The sequence below is a fragment of the Equus caballus genome, chromosome 5, assembly GCF_041296265.1.
Source record: "Equus caballus isolate H_3958 breed thoroughbred chromosome 5, TB-T2T, whole genome shotgun sequence".
Lineage (NCBI taxonomy): Eukaryota > Metazoa > Chordata > Mammalia > Perissodactyla > Equidae > Equus > Equus caballus.
Window position 1 is genome coordinate 63,640,428 of NC_091688.1, and position 20,329 is coordinate 63,660,756.

Consider the following 20,329-nt stretch of genomic DNA (forward strand, 5'->3'; position numbering starts at 1 on the left):
CAGCAGCTGCTGCCCGTCCACCCCCATTATTGCCGCCCACACCCCAAAAGCAACTTTTCCCATGACTCACACATGGCAGCTTGTGCACTTCTTTTATTATTAAATATATAAGCAGCTTCCTATTTTTTAAATAGATATTTAAATGACTTTATATAAAATAATTCACCACTTCCAAGTATAAAAACAAAATCTCACAGTGCGTGAGCCAATGTTCCCTCTCGGCTTTCTCAGAGAAAAGAAAGGGTTGCTGTGTAGGTAGCCAGGGGAGCCACCCAGAGGTTGCTCTGGGGCCCCTCACACTCCTGTGTCACCAAGCGCCCACAGAGAGCTTCTGCAATGGGTTGGGTTTGATTTCTTGATTTTTAAAATACTATATGTTTAAGGGTAGGGGGTAGGGGAGGAATGACTTCTTTCTGTGTTTTTTTTCTTCCACTTTTAAATACATATATTCTAGTATCAAATAAAGAGTCTATGACTAGAAGAAGGCGCCCCACAGGAAAGTTCTCCATTGTCCCTCCTTCAGCTGATGGCCACAAGGCAGGGGAGGCGGGGGCCAGTGGACTCTCACTTTCAAGGGCAGGAAGGGAAGGTCATGGGCTCCAGCCCAGTGGCCAGGTAGGTCGGGGTCTCTCAGCGGAGGGCCCAGGGCAGCAGGAGAGGAGGGACACTGCAGCACAGAAGGATCAAGGACAATCGGCAGCCCTGTTACCTGCTGCCCAGCTCTCAGAGCCGTGGCCATGGGCTGGCCTAGAAAGCTGAGGCCCTCAAGGCAGACTTGGAAGCAGATGCCTGGGCCCTCCTGGTCCCTCTCCGGCCATGGCTTGCATGGTCAGAGAGATGGTGGTATGGGGGTGGGGTGAGAGCTGGAGGGTATCACTGCCTAACCGGCTGCTAACAGGGACAACCTGCTCAGCTCTGGGCGCCTGCCGGCAGTAGCCTTGTGGCTGTCTTTGGGTCAGGGGCCTGGTATGGGGAAGGAGATTGAGTTGGGGGTCAGGGGTGCAGATGCCTCCCCCAACCTCAGGGGCATACCCATAATTTCAAAGACCCATTTCAGTCAGAGCTCACCCTGCAGCCTTTCTCTGTGTCTGTCTCTGCCCTCCCCTCCCCTTCTCCCTCCCACTAGTCACTTCCCTCTTGGGAATGTCAAAGTGCAAGATGCAGAAACCTGGGCGAGCAACGCAGCTTAAAGACCAGCTCTAGCAACGCAGCCTAAAGACCAGCTCTAGCTGGCGGCCCAGGCAGTTCTCCCACCCTGATCCACCCCCGGCAGACTCAACGGCCGGGTCAGCAGAAGGTCAGGGCTTAGGGGCTCCCTCAGTCGACAGACAGGCGAGGCCGGCTCAGGCACTCAGTGTAGGAGAATGGGGAGAGGCCAGAGGGGTGGGAGGACGGACAGATGTTCGTTCATGGGCAAGGACGGGGCAGGCTGTTCAGCAGGCAGGTTCAGTATTCACAGTGCAATGGCTTCCTTCATGAGGGGAGGCTCTGCGCAGCCTCCCAGAGAAGCTCTGGCAGGGCTGGAGGGAAGGTGGGGCAAGGCCAGAGCCTGACCTTCCCCTTGGCATCAGGAGCCAAGCCAGGCAGGTCCTGAGGGCAGGGTTGGCCTACCCACCTCTGCCTGGCAACCAGCAGAGGGCACTCAGGTGAGTGGAGGCTGTAGACGCCCGGGCTGTCAGTGCAGACCAGCAGGCCCAGGGGCCTTCTCTTCCTATCTTTTGGGCTGCACACCTTTACAGGAAATCCAGCCGACGCTGTCCCACCCTGTGAATATCATGCTTCTCTCTCTGGAGACAAGTCCCTGCTTGTCGGTGTTGGGATCCCTTGGCACCAGGCGGGTCCTCTGGGCACAAGGGCTCTTCCATTCCTCAGCGCCCACCCTGCTCTCCCACATCCCACAGGCTTCTGGGTCCCTGGCCCAGGTGGTGGCTTTGAGGGGAGTGGGAAGAGGACACAGCCCCTGGGGGAAGATGGTCCTCAGTCAGGCTTGCCAGCCTCCCTCGAGCAGATGGGAGCCTCCAGGGCCCACGATAAACATCAGCAGCGTGGGGGGCATCCTCCAGCCCTCTCTTAGTCAATCCAGAGTCTGAGGGTGGAGGGCAGAGGGATCCCAGCCTGGCTGCTCTGGTCTAGTCCTGGCAGGCAGGAGTGCTTGCTCATGGTGGGCAGGCCACATTCCCAGGAGAATGGCTGGGGAGGGGTGCTGGCGGATGCTCCCACAATGTCTCCTCCCATGGAGAGACTGTCCTGCACGCCCAGCTGTAGGGGAGAGAAAGAAAGGCTGGTCAGCCGAGTGGGAGTAGAAGGAGGGTCGCTGAGGACATGAGTGGAGGAGGTGTAGCGTTCCTGTGGGCTGTTGGTGGTGCTGGAGGCAGGACTTCCTCCCATCTTTTCCCTCCCTTTCTCAGCCACCCCAGACACCGCAAGGGACCAGGCAGCTTTCTCTGGCAGCAGCCCAAGCCACTGGACAGACTAGTCTCACCTCCTACCTCCTCCTAGGGAACCAGGGACCACAGGGGGAGGTAACAGGGCCTGGTGGAAGTCTGAACAGGCCAGGCAGGCGGTGGGGTTGGGGGGGGCTGTCATTGCTCAAGTGGAGGAGTCTGACAGGGAGGGAAGGAGGCACTTGAGTGTCTTTAGACCCCTCCTCAAACAAGACCATCTCACTGGCCTTGGTCCAATGAACCAAGAATGAATCCTGCTAATTCTAGCAAAGAAGAGGAATTTCTCATTCCCACCGCCAGACCATTTATCACAAAGCGTCACCACACGTGACAGCAGGGCAGAGGTAACTGAAGAGGAAGAATTAGAGGTGGTTCCAGGAAAAGGAAACTCCTGCCCTACCATCTGGCATGCTAATCTCTAGGCAACCCAGGCTCCTCCTGGATGGGACAAGGGACTTGCCTCCCTGCATCATCTATGGGAGTTTGGGTCCTGCTCTCTCCCCACCCCTCCCCCATCCTTTCCCCTTGCCCAGCCTCCTCAGAACGCTTTGTTCCCAGAGCAGAAATCCCCTGGACTCCATCCAACAGTTTGACTTTGGGTCTTGTGTGGAGCTTGCCTCCCTGTCTGTCTATAGACCCTACTGGCAAACCCTGGGATGGGTAAGGAGGAAAGATGGGACTACAGATTCTGGCACCCAGCCTGTTCCCATGTTCTGGAGGGAGAGGAAGGGGGAATCATAAACTGGACATGAGCCACGCTGGGTACAGCCGGGCCACAGGCCCTGCTGGTGCCAGGAGGGAAGAAGGACCAAGTGGGTGAACTCCAGCTCGCTGCCCCTATCTCCTGGTTCCTTGGAGTGGAGAGGCTGGTGTCCGTTGTTTTCTTCCTGAGGGTCCCTCTCTCATCTCTCTCGTCAGAGCAGCAGTTAGTCTTGGGGCTGGCTCTGAATCCCCCTGAAACTCATGGTGACTGGCCTGGAGACCACCCTAGGGCTGGACACACTGATCCAAAGTGGGGGTCTGGATGTGGCCCCTGCCACATCCTGGGTTCCCTAAGTACAATCATGAGAGGAGGAAGAAGAAAGCTTGGGAGGGCCGGAGAATAGGCAGGCAGGGAAAGGAGATTGGGAGTGCAGAGGAGATGGGGCAGACGGCCAAGACCAAGGGCAGAAGCTGGTAATCAGTGGGGGTGGTGCAGCAATGAGCCACGAAGTCCCCAGGGACCTAGGTCCATCCTTTGCTTACCAGTCCGGAGGGAGTCTGGGTCATCCTCACAGCCCTGCCAGTGTCCCATCTGACCCACTCGCCCATCTTAGTCCACCCTACTGACAAGGTGGACCCCTGGATCACACATGTGTTACTTTCGCTCTTTTCTAAATAAGTTCCCCTGGTTTTGAGCATTTGCCAGATCCCCTATCTCTCTAGGAGTGGTCTAGACCTGTCACTCCACACGTGGGAAGGCCCTAAGGTGCTTGATTGCATATGGCACCGGGTGTGATGGGAAACTTGAATACGTCACCAGCCAGTCAGCTAATCAGCAAATTAGTCAGGCAATCAGCCAGCTAGTCAATTAGCCAGTTGGCTCACCAATCAACAACTATCCAGTCAGGTAGTTACCAGCTAGTCAGTTGGTCAGTGTCACCTGGCCAGCTGGTCAGCCAGCCAGTCAGAGTCAAATAGTTAGCTGGTTAACTGGTGAGCCAGAAGCCTGGTCAGTTAGAGACAGCTGGCCAAGATCAGTTCGTCAGTCAGCCCTGAAGCCAGTCAGTCAACATTTATTGAGTTCTTGGCAAGTAGGGAGAAGCGCTCTCTGTATTAGAACCCGGAATAGAAAAAGAAATGCAAAAATATAGAAGACACAGTCCCTGCCCTCAAGGAGCTTACAGCCTTCTTAGGGGTGCAGAATGTACATATACACACAAAGTAAGAATTTAAAATGGATAAAAACAACATCCTAATAAGTGCAAATTGATATAGTATTAATCAAATACAAAATAGCTGAGGAGTATGAACTGCAGGAGCAGCCAGCGGGAGGAGGGGGACAGTCAGGAAGCTTCCTGTGGGCTGCTTGTGGGCTGAAGGGCAGGAAGGGAGGAGGGCCAAGGGCCACCTGGAATCAGGGAGCCAGGGCCCAGAAGAAATAAGGGTCACGTCTTTATCAACAATGTGGGCAAGGACACTAGAAGGCACTCGTCAAGGTGCGGGAGACACACATGGGAGGGCTAGGAAGACAGAAGTAGGATTGAAAACAATTTCAATAGGCTTGGATGATGGGCAGAAACCAACAAGGTGGCTTTAACAAGGATGAATACAAACTCCTGCACTTTGGTTAAAAAATTAAGTTGTCCAAGTACAGGATAGAGAAGGTCTGGCTTGACAGAGGTTTATGGGAAATGGAACTAGGGGTTTTAACAAGCTCAACATATGACAACAGGGTGATGCAGTTGTTAAAAAAATACTAATGCAATCTTAATCTGTACGGATAGAAGAATACCGTCCAGATCAAGGAAGGTAACAGTCCCACCGTACTCTGAGCTGGTCAGACAACATCTGGAGCACTGTGTCCAGGGCTGGGCACCACATTTTCAGAGGGACATTGACAAACAAGTGTGTCCAAAGGAGGGCGACCAGGATGGTGAGGGGTCTGAAAACCATATCATATAAGGAATGTTTGAGGGACTTGGCCACATTTAGCTTAGAGAAGTCTTGAAGGGGACATATCAGAGGGCTCCCAGAAGAACAGGGAGGACCAGCGTGGAGGGGGCAGGGAGGCCTCACATGAGTAAGGACTTCCTCACGGTGCTATTGGGAGATGGCGGGGAGCTTGCCTGGGACTGGGAGTGTATGACTAGAAGCTGGCTGATTCCCTGCCAGGGATGCAGAAAGGGGAGGCCCCTGTGGGGTGGGACACCAAGCCAAACGACCTCTAAGAGCCCTTCCAAGACTAAGGTTCTATGGCTCCATGAATCTAAAAGCAGGGAGGCAGAAATGATCTTAGCTGGGGGGCAGGGTCAAACGAGGGTGTAAACAGAGGGGAACTGGCAAGAGATGTGTGTGAGGGACAGACGCTGGAGGGGCTTGGGAGCCAAGCAGACAATGTTGGGTTTGAAGTGGTGGTGACGCAGAGCTACTGAAATTCCCCAGGAGAGTAAAAACCTTACGCAAGAGGATTTTGGTTGCTCTGGCATGGAAGGTGGGGATAAGACTAGAAGCCCAATGCAGAAAAAGAAACCCACTGCAGAGGTAATAGTGCCTGGCCTGAGACAGGGTGCAGGGAATGGTGAGGCAGTGGGGAGACCTCAGGACCCAGAAGGGAGAGTGTTGGCTGGCCCTGGGGGTGGATGGAAAAGGGAGTAGGAGAGAGGGGAGGGAGTCAAGTGTGTGGGCCTCAGGGGAGTTGGTGGCATTGCCAACAAGTTAGGGTGATTGAAAAGGGTGGAGCTAATTTAAGGAGTGGAGAGAGATCTGAATCAGCATCTTACCTGAGGATTCCATCTATACTGGCAGCTCCACCTGTCTGTCCTCATCCTGGGTCAGGGGGCTGCGGGCGGAACACAGAACTGGCTTAAGACTTCAGCAGGGGCCAGGGAGTCAGGGGACCCCCTAAATTTCCTCCTCAACCCCCTTCCCCCAACATGTGCTCCAGCCCTTTCAGATTTAGAAGACACAGAACTGCCTAACCCTAAGAAGACGTCAGGAAGCAGCCCAGACATCTGGGAAAGAAGAGGTGCCCCTCTTCTCCACCCTGCATCCTGTTCTCAGCTCCATTTCCTCAGAGCAAGTGAGAGAAAATCTCCCCAAACAAAGAAGGGGAAACAGACACCAAGAGAGGCCCCTGGTGCCTCGCAGAGCCCGCCCTCCCTGCCCCCTAAAACTCTCACCTGTCCTCTAGTCGCTCCATGGGGACATCCACTGTCTGAAGCTCTTGATGGCTCTGGGGACAGGAAAGAGCAGGCTCACTGAGGAGCTGGGGGAAAGTGAGGGGACAGGGTTGCCCAGGGAGTCGATGAGAGAGTTACTCCCCCAGCTACTGAGAAGTAGGGATCAGCCAGAGGGCCAGGGGAGCTTCCTGAGACCTCCCTGCTTACGATGTCCCGTCTCCTCTGCCCAGGCAGCCTGTCGCCTCTTCTAGGGGGTCTAGGCTCTGCAGAGCTCCCGGTGAACACCCTGCCCTGACACACACAGCCTCACTTTCCCCCTCCATCTCGCCTCCCATCTGAGTCCTCACCTCACTAGAGCCCAAAGATATTCTCTCCCACTCCCTTCTGACGGGTCTCTTCGCATTGACCTAACAGTCTGAGCCTTTCTCATTCTTGAAGAACCCTTCATTTCAACTGCCCATCCTCTGTGCTCAGTCAGCCTCCTGTCTCTCAGCATCTGAAGAACCCAGGCCAAACCGAGTCATCCTCTGACCTGCTCCTCTACCCAGGCTGTGCCACTGCCCCCACAAGACGCCCTCCTCTCCCTCATGGGGCTCTGCTTACCCGCCGCCTCCGCCTGTAGAACAGGAGGCCTCCGACGGCCAGCAGGACCAGGATGATGCTGGGCACCAGCAGGCGGAAGACAAACCCGGGGAGCTGGGGGTCAGCAGGTCCCACGTGCTTCGTCTCATGGCCTGCGTCAGTCAAAGGAATGGAGTTAAACCTGGCCAGAGGCCTGGCCGCCCTCTCACTTGCTCGTCCTCCTTCCAGCTCAGCAGGGCTCCTCCGATCCCTGGTGCTCCTCTTGCCCTCCAGCTCCCCAAGGGGCAACACATTGCCCCAGGAGTGGCTTCTGGGAAGCCTTGGATGAGCAGAGAGGGTGGAGGGACGGCTGAGGCCTTGTGTGCGCAGTGATGGGGTCCTAGCAGAGCCTGGCTCCCGGTGGTCTCTGGGTGGGGCAGACGAACCATCTGTCTTCTCAGGTCTGTAACTCTGGGCCCGGCCAGTGGGTCTCACAGGGCCCACCTTGGGTACTGGGGTGCCAGTTACATCCACCGGTTGCCGGCCCTTTGCCAATCCAGAGAATGCAGAAGATGCTGAGAGGAGGTCGCTGGGTCTGGTGGTCTCTGCCTGGACACTGCCTCCTTCCAGCCTGGAGGAGGAAAGCTCTGCCTCTTGGGGTACTGGACCCTCACTAGCCACTCCGGAGGCTTCTTCTAGGGCCCAGTTAGGGTCCAACACAGAGTCGAGAACATCCTCTGTCCCAGGAACAGGGGCCCCGACAGAGGGGCGGGGCTGAGGTGAACCTGTGGCAGGGCTGCCCTCCATGCCTGGGCTCTCAGACAACTCAAAGCTCTGGCAGGTGCTCCTGGGTGGTCGCTGCTTGGCACTGCCCGGGTCCACTGTGCGAAGAGGCTGCTCACTGGGCAAGAGGGAGCTCCCCTCTGTCCCCTCAGAGTCAGCCCAGGTTAAGCCAGTCATAGGGGCCATGGAGGGGGTGAGGGGCTGCTGAGGGGAGACAGAGGCCAGGTCACTGCTAGGGGTGCCTTTGGGGTACAGGCAGTTGCAATCAGGCTTGGTCACCACATCTGAAAGAACCACAGAGAGAGGGAGAGAGAAAGACAGGGAGAAGATAGAGTCACCAGCCTTCAGCACAGCTTTCCCAGAGGGGGTCAAGAGGGTGATATGGGTCTGGGGGTCCCCTCATCCCCTAACTCAGCCCCGTGGCTGAGGAGAGCACAGGACTGAAGCCGATGCTCATGACACAGGCGTTAGGCAGGGAAGGTGCAAACTGCAGGGTCTTACGGGCAGAGAGCAAAGAACAGGTTTAGACGCACAGACTGGGGGTCAGGGTCAGGGAAGACCAGAGAACAGCCCATCCTGGGGTTCCAGCTGGGTAGACACCAAGCCAGAGGGGAGCAGCAGCGAGCCAGGAGCTTGAGCAGTGGCCTCCAGCACTAACACAAGACATCCAAGCCCCAAGGACACTGTGTTGGTTGGAAAGCAGCAAGGTGGTTTCATGCACAGCCAGGGGCCACAGAGCCACAGCCACAGGTGGGAACAGGCTGGGGCTGGAACGTGGCCAAGGCTTGAGACCTTGGAATTGAAGCAACAAGACTGGACTTGGCCATTGGCAGGTCGCAGGGCCTCAGACCGTGCCTTGGGGAGCAAGGTTGGATGTAGGAGGGCACATGGCACAGGACGCAGAGACGAGGACACGCAGGGTACACATGTGCAGCTGGGCCAGCACTGGGAGAGTTTGAATGATGCTCAGCCTTCGAATCCAGCCTTGTCCCTGGAGGAGACACTCAAGGCATCCTGGGCACTTCTGGAGCCAGGGTATCCTGGTGATCCGTAGCAGGGCTCCTGGAGAAGGGCCCTGACTCCCAGATGGAGCCTCTCTCTCTCATGGAACCCCCCAGGTGTTCAGCCAGCCTGCAGAGCCGGTGGAGAAAGCCTCCATGCCCACAGGGCTCTCCGAGAGGGGCGCCCTTTTCCATTCCCTAATCTCACAGCCACGAGCATGATGCTTCTTGATGCCTTGACATGCAGACATACGTAAGTGTACATGCACACACATGTCAGAAGAGACATGTGCCCAGGACCACCAGAGGTACATGAAGCCACATATGTACACAAAACAAGCACGTCTACACACACAGGAGCACAAGTAGCAGCCAGGCTGCCTCCCGGGGGTTCCTCCAGCCCCCGTCTCACCTCCCAATCCCTGCTCTGTTCCCCATCCCACCATCCCCCCCCACTGCCCCTACCCCCCACCCCCCACCCCACCCCGCCACCGCCGGCCTACCAGCCCCACTTGCTGGCCCTTTTGGTGCTTACCTGGGCTGGGGCAGTTAGCATAGTCATTGCTGCAGTTCTTGCTGAAAATGTTCCAGTCATTTTTAAGGAGATTCTTTATTTCATTAAAGACGTTCTTGATCTTTGCCAGCAACTGGAGGGGTGTCTCTTTGAAAGTTCGGATGCAGGCCTGGAATGAAGGAGAGCAGGGCCCCCTTTGGTGAGGATGAGCATTGGCCCCATGTCTCTAGCTTGTTTTTCAAACTCCCTTGGCCTCTCTCACATCTGTCTTCTTTTTCCCTTTCATTTTCTCCCTCCTCTCTCCCCTGGTTTGCAGCAGAATAGGTCCTAAGGTCATGAGATACGTCATTTATTCACAGATCCATTTAACACATATTTATGTGCCAGACATATGGCAATTACCTGGGAATCACGCAATGAACAAGAGAGGTGGTCCTTGGCCAAGTTGGACATTCAGTCCAGCAGGGCATTGACATTAAATACGTTGTTACAATGTGGTGGGTCCTATGAAGAAGTACTGAATGATCTGGCAATGTACAACAGAGGGAACTAAATGAGGGCTCAGGGGGAATTTCACCAAGGAATCGACTAAAAGATGAGCAAGAGTTAACCAGGAAAGGAGGTAGGGCTGGAGAGAGATATTCAGGCAGTGGGGACAGACTGTGCAAAGGCCCTGAGGCAGGAGAGAGCCTGAAATGTTGAAAGACTAAAAGAAGGCTAGAGTGGCTACAGCACAGCCATCTAGGAAGAGAGCGGTGGAAGATGCAAATAAGAGAGGTCAGCAAGGGCTGGGTCCAGCAGGGCATTGTTGGCCATGTCAAGAACTGTCAACCCTATTCAGAGAGCAAGGAAAAAACATCTCAGGGGTTGTTGGAGAGGTGGGTGGTGGCATGATAAGACTCAAATTTTAGAAAGATCATCCCGCTGTGGTGTGGAAAATGGCCTGGAGCAGGCCCCGGGGCGGCGGGTCCTTCTCTAGCATTGGTGTCTTGGAACGAAGGTAGAGGCTGCTCCAGCTCTGTCTGCTCACGGGACCCAGGCTCCCCACACCCACTGGAACTCTGAGAAGCTTCACACACTCCTGGTTTTCCTCCCACCTCTGAGCTGCTGCTCCTCAGTCTCCTTACCAGGCCCCCCTCCTCTGCCTGACTTCTAAACACTAGCATTCCTCAAGGCTCGGTCCTGGCCCACCTGTCCTTTCACAGCAGACAGGGCCATGCCTGCCCATGGCTTCATCTATGGCATACTTGTTGCTGACTTCCAAATACCAAATTTTTCCTTAAACTGAGCTGCAAAGGGAAGAACTATGGGCTTCCACTAGGCCATGGAGTCCTTGAAGGCATTGCTGTGTGCCCGCAGCCTGTGCATAGAAGGCCCTTAATAAATGTTCGCCAGATAGATGATGAGTGTACGAATGAGCAGACCAGGCTCAGCTCCATCCCTTAGCAGCTAGGTGACACTCGCAAAAGGGACTATCCAGTTTGGGCTCATTTCCTCATCTGTAAAGTCAAACAGTGTCTCCAGCCTCCTCGTCAGGGGTGTTGTAGGTAAGAGGTAAGCTGGCACTTCCTGGCCTTTCTTCATAAATGTCTGTCTCCTTTATCCCTCACCCCAGCTTCATAGAGAAAACAGGAGCCGTCAGAGCCCACCTGTCTCTCCTCAGGAGCTTGGAACCCCTTCCCTGCTGTCTTCTCAGGAGACTCTTGCTATGGGCAGCTCCTCCAGCTTCCCTGGCTCCCTCCCTCCCTCCTGGAGCGCTAGGGTGGGTGGCTTATTAAAATGCAGATTCCTAGGCCCACCCGCAGACCCAGAGAATCAGACTGTCTAGGGGCCTACACTGGGAATCTGTGTTCTAAATAAGCTCCACAAGTGGTTCCAGTGAATCCTAACACTGGAAAACCACAGATTTAACGCCTCTTTTATTAAAAAATGTTTTCTCCCTTAATCCCGTACTTCCTCCAGCTACCTCTCTCTTTTTTCTGAGCCTTTTGGAGCCATGTTCCTCCAGTGTTTTCTCCACTTCCTCTCGTTCTGTTCGCCCTGATCCACCACCTCCATGTTGTCAAATCCAGAGGACACTTGTCAGCCCTTATCTTGCTTGACTTCTCAACCCCATTTGATAAAGTTACTAGCTCTTTCCATCTTGAAACACTTTTTCATGGGTCCAGTGAGCCACACTCTCCCAGTTTTCTTCTCACCCCTCACACTGCTCCTTCTCAGTCTCCTTGCCAGGTCCCCCTCCTCTGCCTGACTCCTAAACGCTGGGGTTCCTGGGCCTGTTTCTCTTCTCACGGTGGGCAATGTTACACAGTCCCCTGGCTTCACAGATGACCTCCGTGCCGAAACCTCTTACATCTGTATATCATCAGCCAAATTCAAGACCCATATATCCAGCTGTCTGCTTGACATCTCTGCTTGGCCATTTCACAAACATCTCAAGTTCAAAGTACCCTAAACGGAACCCCTGCTCTTCCCCCAAACCTACTCTGCCAGCTTGTCTTCCCCATTTCAGCATCACTGGAACTTCTAGGTGATCAAGACAAAACCATCCTCGACTCTTCCCTTCCCTCAGCATCTCTTGGCCACTGCACTACCAAGTCCTGTTGTTCCTTTTTCCGCGCTGACTGGACCGCGTCCACTTGCCTCCACCTTCACCGCACACCCTAGCCCAGGCCACCAAAATCTCTGGCCTAGACTTGCGTCTCCTGCTGGTCTGCCATCTCCATCCCTTCTCCCTACAGTCCATTCTCTGCACAGCAACCAGAACGGTCTCACAGTGTAAGTCAGATTAGGTCACTCGCCTGCTCACCATGGCGTCCCTCGCACTTTAGACAAAATCTCACATCTTTAAGACCCCAGGTGATCTGGCTCCTGCCTCCTCTCCTTTCTCCCCTTTGCTTCCCTGCCTTGGCCATGCGACCATCCCTTGGGTCCCTGTACACGTTCCTGCTCACCTTAGGGTTTTGTGCATAGCGTTCCCTGTTCTGGAATGTTCTGACTGGCCTTATTGTTTCCTAACTCTTGCTCATCTTTGGACCTTAATATTTTCTTACTCAGAAGTTTTCCCTGCCTTTTTCTTCTTTTCAATTATAGCCCCGTTTCTCTGTCAGAGCCCCACACAGTTCTTCATGGGTGCCTCCCTCAGGTAGCCCCTTCCCTGGCTGACTCTTCTGCAAAGCAGTCCTTGTTCTCCTACACACAACATGTTCTACTTACATATTTCGTTAACTGTCTCACCACCCCCTAACGTAAACTCCACAAATGCGGGGACTTGTGTCCGTTTTGATCACAACAATTTCCCAGTGTCAAGAACAGTACCTGGTACACAATGGGCACTCGTTAATTATTTGTTGAATGAATAAATAGTCCTTATGGTTTATAATTCAATTTACTCGTGTCCTTGTTTGTTTAATGGCTGCCAACATCGCTTAATTACAGTATAAGCCCCAGGAGGCCGGGAACCATGGTGTCTTACTCACGAAGACATCATCAAGGCCTAGTGCCGTGCCTCCTGCATAGGAAGTCCTCAGCAAAGGTTTGTGGAATGAATAAATAAAGGAGAGAGTGAGTGAACAATGACATGGGGTGAGGCAAGTGAATGGACTCTGTGCACATGGGCAGGGATGGTACCACCACAGGCGCCCTCTGCCCTTACTCGGTGCTCCTGGCGCCAGGACACTCCTACCTTGTCCTGCTCTTCATAGTCCTTGGTGAAGCAGCTCTTCAGCCTCAGAGAGAGTTCCTGGAGCTGCATGGTGACATTGGCATTGTGGGTGTTGTCTTTGAAGCGCATGGTGTCCTCCATTATGTCTTGCACCAGGGGAAATGCCTTCTTAAGGTAACACACGGGATCTTTCTGTTAAACGAGAACCTAGAGTTTATGGTCTGGCTGACGCAGGCTGGGAACCCAGGCTCTGTGCCAGATGCCCCCCATCCCAGGTGGATGGAGGGCTGTAGCCTGCCCTACCCCTTCCCCTGAGGGGTGGGGCCACACCACTCCAGTTCTAAGGAGAACGCTGCCCTCGGCTGGTCTTTTATCCTCTCTCTTTGGGATCCAGCGCTGCTAGGGATTGGGGTAGAGGGAAGGAAATGTGGGTTCTGATTAGAGAGATCTTCAGATTTCTGGAAGATGAGGCTTTAATCAGAATGGGGGTGCATAGGCAGGGAGGGTTCTAGGGAACGTCTCTCTCTGTGTCTCTGTCTCTCCTCAGGCCATAGGGGTACTGGAGACCATCTCAGGGTCCCAAGAACATCCTCAGTGTTGAGTCTCCATATGGAGATGGTGGTTGCCTCAGCAGAGACTCTGCTTTAGCCCTGTATTCCTAGCACCTGGTCCAAAAGTTTCCTAGTAAATGCTTGTTAAGGCATGAGTGAGTGAATGAAATCCTGAGGTTATTCTTCGGACCACGAGGTGGTCTCCCGTTGCAACAGAAGTGTGTATGGGTCAGGTGTGCAGAAGCTCAGAGATGAGAGCAATTCTGGGCATTACAGAGATTGTGTCTGAGGCACAAAGATGAATAGATGGGGACTAAGGGCCGGGGTGGGGGCAGCTGGAAGGGTATTACAGGCATCAGGAAAAGCTTGTACAAAGGCTTGAAGGGAGGAAGGAGCAGGGAATGGGGGTAGTGGGTGGGGCTGTGTGATGGAGACTGGAGCTTGTAAACCCCAGGCTAAACAACTTGGGCTTTCCCCTGGAGTGAGGGGCCCCTGGCAGGTTTGGGGGAGGGAAATAAAGGTAACCAGTTGGGGGAGGTTCCAAGAGCTCCCCCTAGTGGCAGGATGACAGGTGCACAGGAAGCAAGGAGGCCATTTAGGAGGCTCTTGAAATTGTCCAAGCAACTGATGGGGTGGGGCTGGGGCAGAACCCAGAACTGCTGGGAGGGAGAACTAGCATTTGGTATCTGGTTGGGTGTGGGGTAGGTGGAAGAGGGAAAGAGCTGGACTGACTCCCTGGCTGCTGGTCTGTCTGCTGGATGGAGATGTCATGCTTAAGCAAAGCATGTGACGCAGAAGCATTGGTTTGCCTTTGGCCCTAGAGCCAGCCTGCTTGGGTTCAAATCAGGCCTCCACCACTTACTAGCTATGCTCCCTTAACCTCTCTGAGGACAATAAAAAAGATTAGTACACCACATAGTGATACTGTCAGGATTAAATTAGAAAAGTGCCTGGCACATCCTAAGACTTGATATATGCCAGGCCAGGAGAAGGGAGCTGCAGGGGACTTGAGCCTTACACCTTGGCGCCCCAGACTTGAGCACCCAGGGATCCTCACACCCACACCCTGCCCAGCTCTGGGATTTCTCCTGCCTTCATGCTTTCACATATACCCAGCCCGGAAAGTACACACAAGCCTTGTAAACAGCCACAACTCACCAACTGGTCTGGGTCTACAAACCGAAAGGAAATTTCGCACAAGGACTCCATCTGACTGTCAATCTGTAAGAGAGAGCAGGCCAATGGTGGCAGGGTGTCTGCAGTTCGACTGAGCTTGCCTAAGAATGGGGACGAGAGTTTTTGGGTGGATAGAGGTTTGATCCTCATCTACCTTCCCCCCAACCACACTTGGAAAGACAGAGCCAAGGCTGGGGGAAGATGTGTGCCTTCCACATGCCCAGGGGAGGGCTGTAGAAGAATAAGAAGTCTCCTTCTACCTCCCACTCCATGAAATCTGACAGATGACATCTTGCTATAAGGAAGAACTATCTAATAGAAGATATAGGACATAATCTCCTGTGGGAGGTAGTGAGCTCACTGTCATGGTAGGAATTCAATTAGAGGCTAGACAAGCTCTGGGGATTCAGGATCTGTAGGGGCTGGGGTTAGATGATCTTAAAGCCCTTGTTGGTCCCTGGAGCAGTGGTTCTGTGATTCTAAGCCTCAGAGATGCTGTGGCTCTTGGTCTACCTTGAGTTGCTACACCAGCTACATGCAGGAGGAAAACCATAGGGATAAGAAGGGCAGGGGGCCTTGCTTACAGGCTCTAAGCTCAGGGCCCTGGAGTTAGCCTTAGCCAGTGGTACCCTACCCTTCCTGGCTGTCCAGAGGAATGGTAAATTCTCTTCTGAGCAGGACAGCAGCCATGACAGCATCCTGATTCTGCCCGGCTGAGCCATGTTTGGAACAGTTGACGACTCTGCCAGCCCCATTAGAATGAGGCACGGGCTGCTTCATGGCCTGAGTGAGCAGGCCATCCCAGCCCCGGGGCTTGTGTAAGAGCCAGGGAAGAGAGGGCAGAGGGCTGGGAGTTAAGCAGGAGCCCCTCCGCCAAATCCAGCTGAGGCTCTGGTGCCAGGCTGGCGGTACATCTGGGAGTCCAGGAGCGGGAGGTAATATCTAGACACAGCAGGCAGGCTGGGCTGGCTCCTCAGAGGAAGCATCCCACTGAGGGAGAGCAGGCCTCACGAGCCTTCTCAGAGCCCGCGATTGACATTCTAGGCAATCATTAACCCAGGCAACCAGCTGGAAACCCACCCTGTCCACTGCCTGCAGGGGAGTCAGAAAGGGCTTCAGGGTTGGGGGTCAGAGACCCTGACCTTGAGAAGGTCAATGAGGGGAGCGTCAGTGGAGCTAGGTGGGAGCCATGAGCCATGTCCTCCACAGCCCTATTTCTCCGCCTGCAACCCCTCTCTTTGACCCTGCTACCTGGCTCCTGCCTCAGTTTCCCCAGTGAGATGTAGGTAGGGTAGGCATGGCCACACACTCACCAGCTCCTGCAGGAAACGCAGATGTCCGTTCCCAATCAGGTGGCTACAGTTCTCTGACGCCTCCTCGGTAATAGTCCTGCTCACCAGGAGACAGAACAGCAGCAGCCAGGGGCACAGCCATGTCTGTGATAGAGAGGGTGTCATTTCTCCCCAGCTCTCACTCTCCCCAGGAATCCCCACGCCCTGCTGAGGATGGAAAAACAAGGACCTCATACCTACAATGCTACAGGCTCTGCCCCTCACCCCAGGATGCAGCGTTCCCCAAATCCAGCTTTCTCAGGATTTCTCAACAGCCACGGCACAAACTTGCTCTCCCTTGATAACAAACCAAATGTCATCTCCTCCGAGAAGCCTTCCCTGATTAACCCAGGCTAAGACTTACTACACACTGAACTTCTAATGAGGACATGGGAGGTGTGCCTACCAGTCTAAATTCCAATTACACAGGAAACTCCTTGAGCGCAGGACTAGCATCTACCCATTATTCTGTCCCTGCGACATCAAACACTGAGCCAGGCATCTTGTGAGCCCCCCACTCCTCTCAAGTTCATGTACATGCACCAGCTTCCAGACTTCAAGCCAGAGACGTTTTCCCTGGGCCCAGCCCTTCCTCCCACCTGGTTCCACACAGGTCTGGCTCTGCTACTGGAAAAGCCAGGGACCCAAACTCAGTTTCACTGGGAATGTATCCCATGCCACAGACCTTTTGAAACTCTGGAGGTGTGTGTCAAAAGGAGCCCAACCAATTAATCAGAGACAGCAGTGCCAGCTCTAGACCATCCCCAGCTGGCACCTGCCTAGCAGAACCCATCAGGCTCTGCAGCCAGCCAGCCAGTTCCTATCACGGCAAGGAGGCTTTCTGAGAGCTCTCCTCTCTTTCAGCACCTACCTGGCCCAGTAGCTGCTCACCCCTAGAGTGACGGGACTGGCTGGGGACTGTCATTCCCTTCTTTCCCCTCTCCCTCCTCCTCACTCAGGTCCCCTCAGCCCTAGGTCCCCCCTTCTCCAGCCAGAGGCAGAGAAAGTCGCTTGGGCTTTCTTTTGCCAGTCGGAGGTCGCCTCCTAGCAGCTGGTGCCCCCAGATTCAGGGAAATGCTGTCAGGGTGGGGTGAGAGCTGGCACCTTCCTGGGCTCTGGGCTCTGCCTCAGTAATCCAGATGATGAGACAAATACGCAAATAAATAGCACATGGGAAAAACAGGGAGACTATGAAACAGCCCACAACAACATGCTGATTTACATATAACTAAAAGCCCAAAGCTTTGCCAGCTCTTACCAGGGAGAAGAGGCCTCAATGAGGCCTTGAAAGATGGGGAGAAGTTGATAGCAGAAAGAAGAAAGAGGAGGCTCGGAGGGAAGAGGCACAGGATGGCCCAGTGCTATTCAACACAGGGATCCAGTGAGGGTCCTGGCCTGACGGGGGGGGGGGGGGGGGTGGGGGGTGGGGGGGGTGGGGGGGGGAGGGAGAGCGTGGAGGAGGGAGCACAGTTGTGGGGGGAACTTCACACTCTGTTGGGCAGTTGAGGAGGTAGCCCTGGGTGGGAATGGCTGCCCAGGCCCCTAGGAACCTCCGGATCAGGACCCATTGGAGGAAAGTGGGCCATGCAGAAGGTATGTGTCTGCCCCAAGCAGGCTGCCCCTGGGGCTCAGCACCCCGAGTGTAAATGGTATCAAGGAAAGGGCCCATGGGGAAGGGGATGCTCAGGAAGACAACCTTGCCACAGGCACTTCAAGATTTGATGTTTGAGGACAGCAAGGTGAGGGCAGTGCTTAACTCCAAGAGCTGCCTGGCCTTGGGAGCTATTTCAGACATCAGTGTGGGAAGAGCGCAGTTACTATGTGGGAGGCTGATTTTGAAGGTGGCCAAAGGGGACCACCCCTGCACCTGGGGCCCCAGTTTTGCCTCAGAGGAGGACCTGGACAGGCACCCAAGGGTTAACACTCTAGCTTGCATCTGGCTGGGCTGGCTTTTCTCCCACTCCTTTCTTCCTCCCACCCACTAGCCTCAGCCTCTGGGGCAGCCAGGAAGGAATCTCTGCTGCAGGCTCAGAGAGATGCTGGGGCATCACAGCCGCGCTGTTCATCCTCACCTGCCTCCCATCCTCTTCCCTCTTCCCCATCAACAAGGTCCCTGGAGAGACCTTGGCATGCGTGGACCCTCAGGCTGCCCCTGTCTAAAACCAGCCCTCTCTTCTTTCCACCTTTACTTTCCTCATCGTCTCACCTCCAGCCCCCTTTTCATCTTTGTCTTGTTGCCTATCAGCTTACCCTTCCCACTCTCCCCTCTCAACCCTATCTCCTCTCTCTCAGCTGGGCTTTTCCTCCCCTGTGGATCTGCTCTTCCTTCTCCCTCGCATCCCACCTGCAACCCCCTACCTCACCCCCCAAATATTTTTCCACTTCTCTCCCCGGAGGTTTCTCTTCCCATCGTCCTCCAGGTTCCTCAGAAGCAAGCCCATGGGGAGAACACTCACTGTTCATTAACAGTGCCACCCTGCACTTTCTAGAAGCTACAGCAGCTACTGCCTACTGTTGGCACAGGATATTCCCCACGCAGTCCTGAGCCCAGTCCCTGTCCACAACTGCGCATCACCAAACCTTCTTTTCACCTTCCTCTACCACTGCCAAGCCCAGGATCTCCTCAACTGACTGATCAAGATTCTGCAAATAAAAAAGATTCAACCCTGGGGTCTGGTCCCCCCAAAACAGACTTGATTCAGCCACCAGAGTCCCCAACAGCTCCTGCCTGTGAGCTGGAACAAGTAGTGGCTTGTCCGTCTTCCTCCTTCTGCCAGCAGGTTCCTGGGCACAGACCTTGGCATTCTATAAGCCGGATGACGCCTAAACTTTCCCCATCCAGAAGTGCCCACTCCCCAGCAGGGCCTGGAAGTATGTGGGCGGCTGCTGAGGAAGATGCCCACCTGCAAAGGCACCCCACTCAGGGCACAGCCCCTCCGCCTGTCGCTTGGCGCGGTGGTCGGTCAGAAGGGAGAAAGGCAGGGACTCCCCTGTCTGACACCGAGCCTTTGCCCGCGGCTGCCAACCCTCTCTCCTACCAGCGGGTGGCTCAGTGTGCCCCTCCGTGCAATGGGGTGAGCAGTCTTCCCTTTTCCAGGGAAGTGCTGCAGCCCCGGGAGCAGCTGCAGGGTCCAGTGCGGCTCCAGCCCGAGCGCACCCGGGGCCCCAGGCAGTTCGCACGCAAAGATGGGAAGGAAACTGGAGCCCGCGGCCGCGGCGGGAGAGCCTCGGTAGGCGGCGCGCCGGGGCAGTCGGTTCCGAGCGGCCGCATCGGCCGAGGAGCTCGTGCCCCAGGCGGGCCGGGCCCCGCGCCCCGCGCCCCGCGCCGCGGCCGCCACTTACCGTGGGAGGGCAGCGCCCGGCGGCGCCCCGCGCGGTCATGCGGGCAGCTGGGTCCCGGCCGGGCGCGTTGGCCGCCCGCGCTCGCTCGCTCGCTCGCCGGCTGCTGCAGAGCCCGCGCCCTGGCCGAGGGCCGCGCCGCTGTCCCGGAGTGCGGAGAGACGGACGGCGGCGCCGAGAGAACCCAGGCAAACTTTCACTTTCCCCAAGCCCGACTCCACTGGCCAGCTCCTCGGCACAGCCTTTTAAGCGGACTTTGTGGGGCATGTGGTTTACGGGAAATCACCCTGGACAGGCGCCAGACACACACACACACACACACATACACACGCGCGCGCGCACTGACACAGACACACACACTCCAGAGGCCCACTGAACCGCCTCCCCTCCCCCACCCCTCGGGCTGGTCGTCTCCGCCTGTCGTCCCAGTCGCCCTGTTTTCCGTGCTCGACTCCGAAGCCTTCGGGGAAAGTAACGCGGGCTCCCCGCCTCCCCCGTTCCACGAGCGGGTTTGGACAGAGCTTTTCCTTTCCTTCCGCGCTCTCCAAGCGGATCCAGTGCTCTCTTTCTAATATTCTCCTCAAGGGACTTTCCCTCTGGGCCTGAAAATTCCCAAATCTAAGCAGGAAATAGACTGAGAGCAGGGGCCAGCGCTGATAACTGGGCCCTCCCCCCCCCCCCCCCCCGCCGCCCCGCCCTGTGCAGGCTGCAGCACCTTGTGCAGCCTGCGTCAGCGGCTTCGCAGGCAGCCTCTTCCTTCCAGTGCAGCCCCCAAGCAGCCCACCCAGCCTCTTGTCTCCCATCCTGGGGGCAGGGTACAGACAGCGAGGCTAGCTACCTGACCAGGAGGGGAAGGGCTGTGTCCTGTGACAAGGAGTTGGGAGGCTCTCCTATGGGCCAGGAGACACTCTGGGCACTTGACCTTCGGGTGATGTAAATGCTGGCTGGTACCCGCTCCCTCTTGACTGCCAAAACCTGGGGTGATTCGCACCTGGGTCCTAGGTTTCCCTTGATGCTTTCAGAAATGCCTTCACTGAGATAATTAATTCTATTTTATCCTTACATGAGAATGAATCCAAAAGAG

At 55.4% G+C, this 20,329-nt stretch overlaps 1 protein-coding gene and 1 long non-coding RNA gene across 9 annotated transcripts in view; one reads left to right on the forward strand and one right to left on the reverse strand.

Annotated features, from left to right (window-relative positions):
* LOC111773563 (uncharacterized) overlaps positions 1 to 20,329 on the forward strand; it is a 116,520-nt gene that overhangs the window by 23,128 nt on the left and 73,063 nt on the right. The window lies entirely within an intron of this gene.
* Positions 74 to 19,992, reverse strand: CSF1 (colony stimulating factor 1). Of its 7 annotated transcripts, XM_070268528.1 has the most exons (10): positions 19,249 to 19,467; positions 16,104 to 16,203; positions 15,889 to 16,011; positions 14,558 to 14,620; positions 12,870 to 13,040; positions 9,206 to 9,353; positions 6,929 to 7,953; positions 6,326 to 6,411; positions 5,927 to 5,985; positions 74 to 2,259 (listed from the first exon to the last, which is right to left on the reverse strand). In XM_070268528.1, the coding sequence occupies exons 4-9, from the start codon at positions 14,606 to 14,608 to the stop codon at positions 5,940 to 5,942; spliced, it is 1,527 nt and encodes a 508-aa protein (XP_070124629.1). In that variant the 5' UTR covers positions 14,609 to 14,620; positions 15,889 to 16,011; positions 16,104 to 16,203; positions 19,249 to 19,467; the 3' UTR covers positions 74 to 2,259; positions 5,927 to 5,939. The 7 variants fall into 7 exon arrangements, with proteins under 7 accessions (XP_070124629.1, XP_023497215.1, XP_023497217.1 ...); XM_023641447.2 differs by lacking the exon at positions 16,104 to 16,203 and having other exon boundaries at positions 6,326 to 6,378; positions 19,249 to 19,992; XM_023641449.2 differs by lacking the exon at positions 16,104 to 16,203 and having other exon boundaries at positions 6,326 to 6,378; positions 6,929 to 7,059; positions 19,249 to 19,923.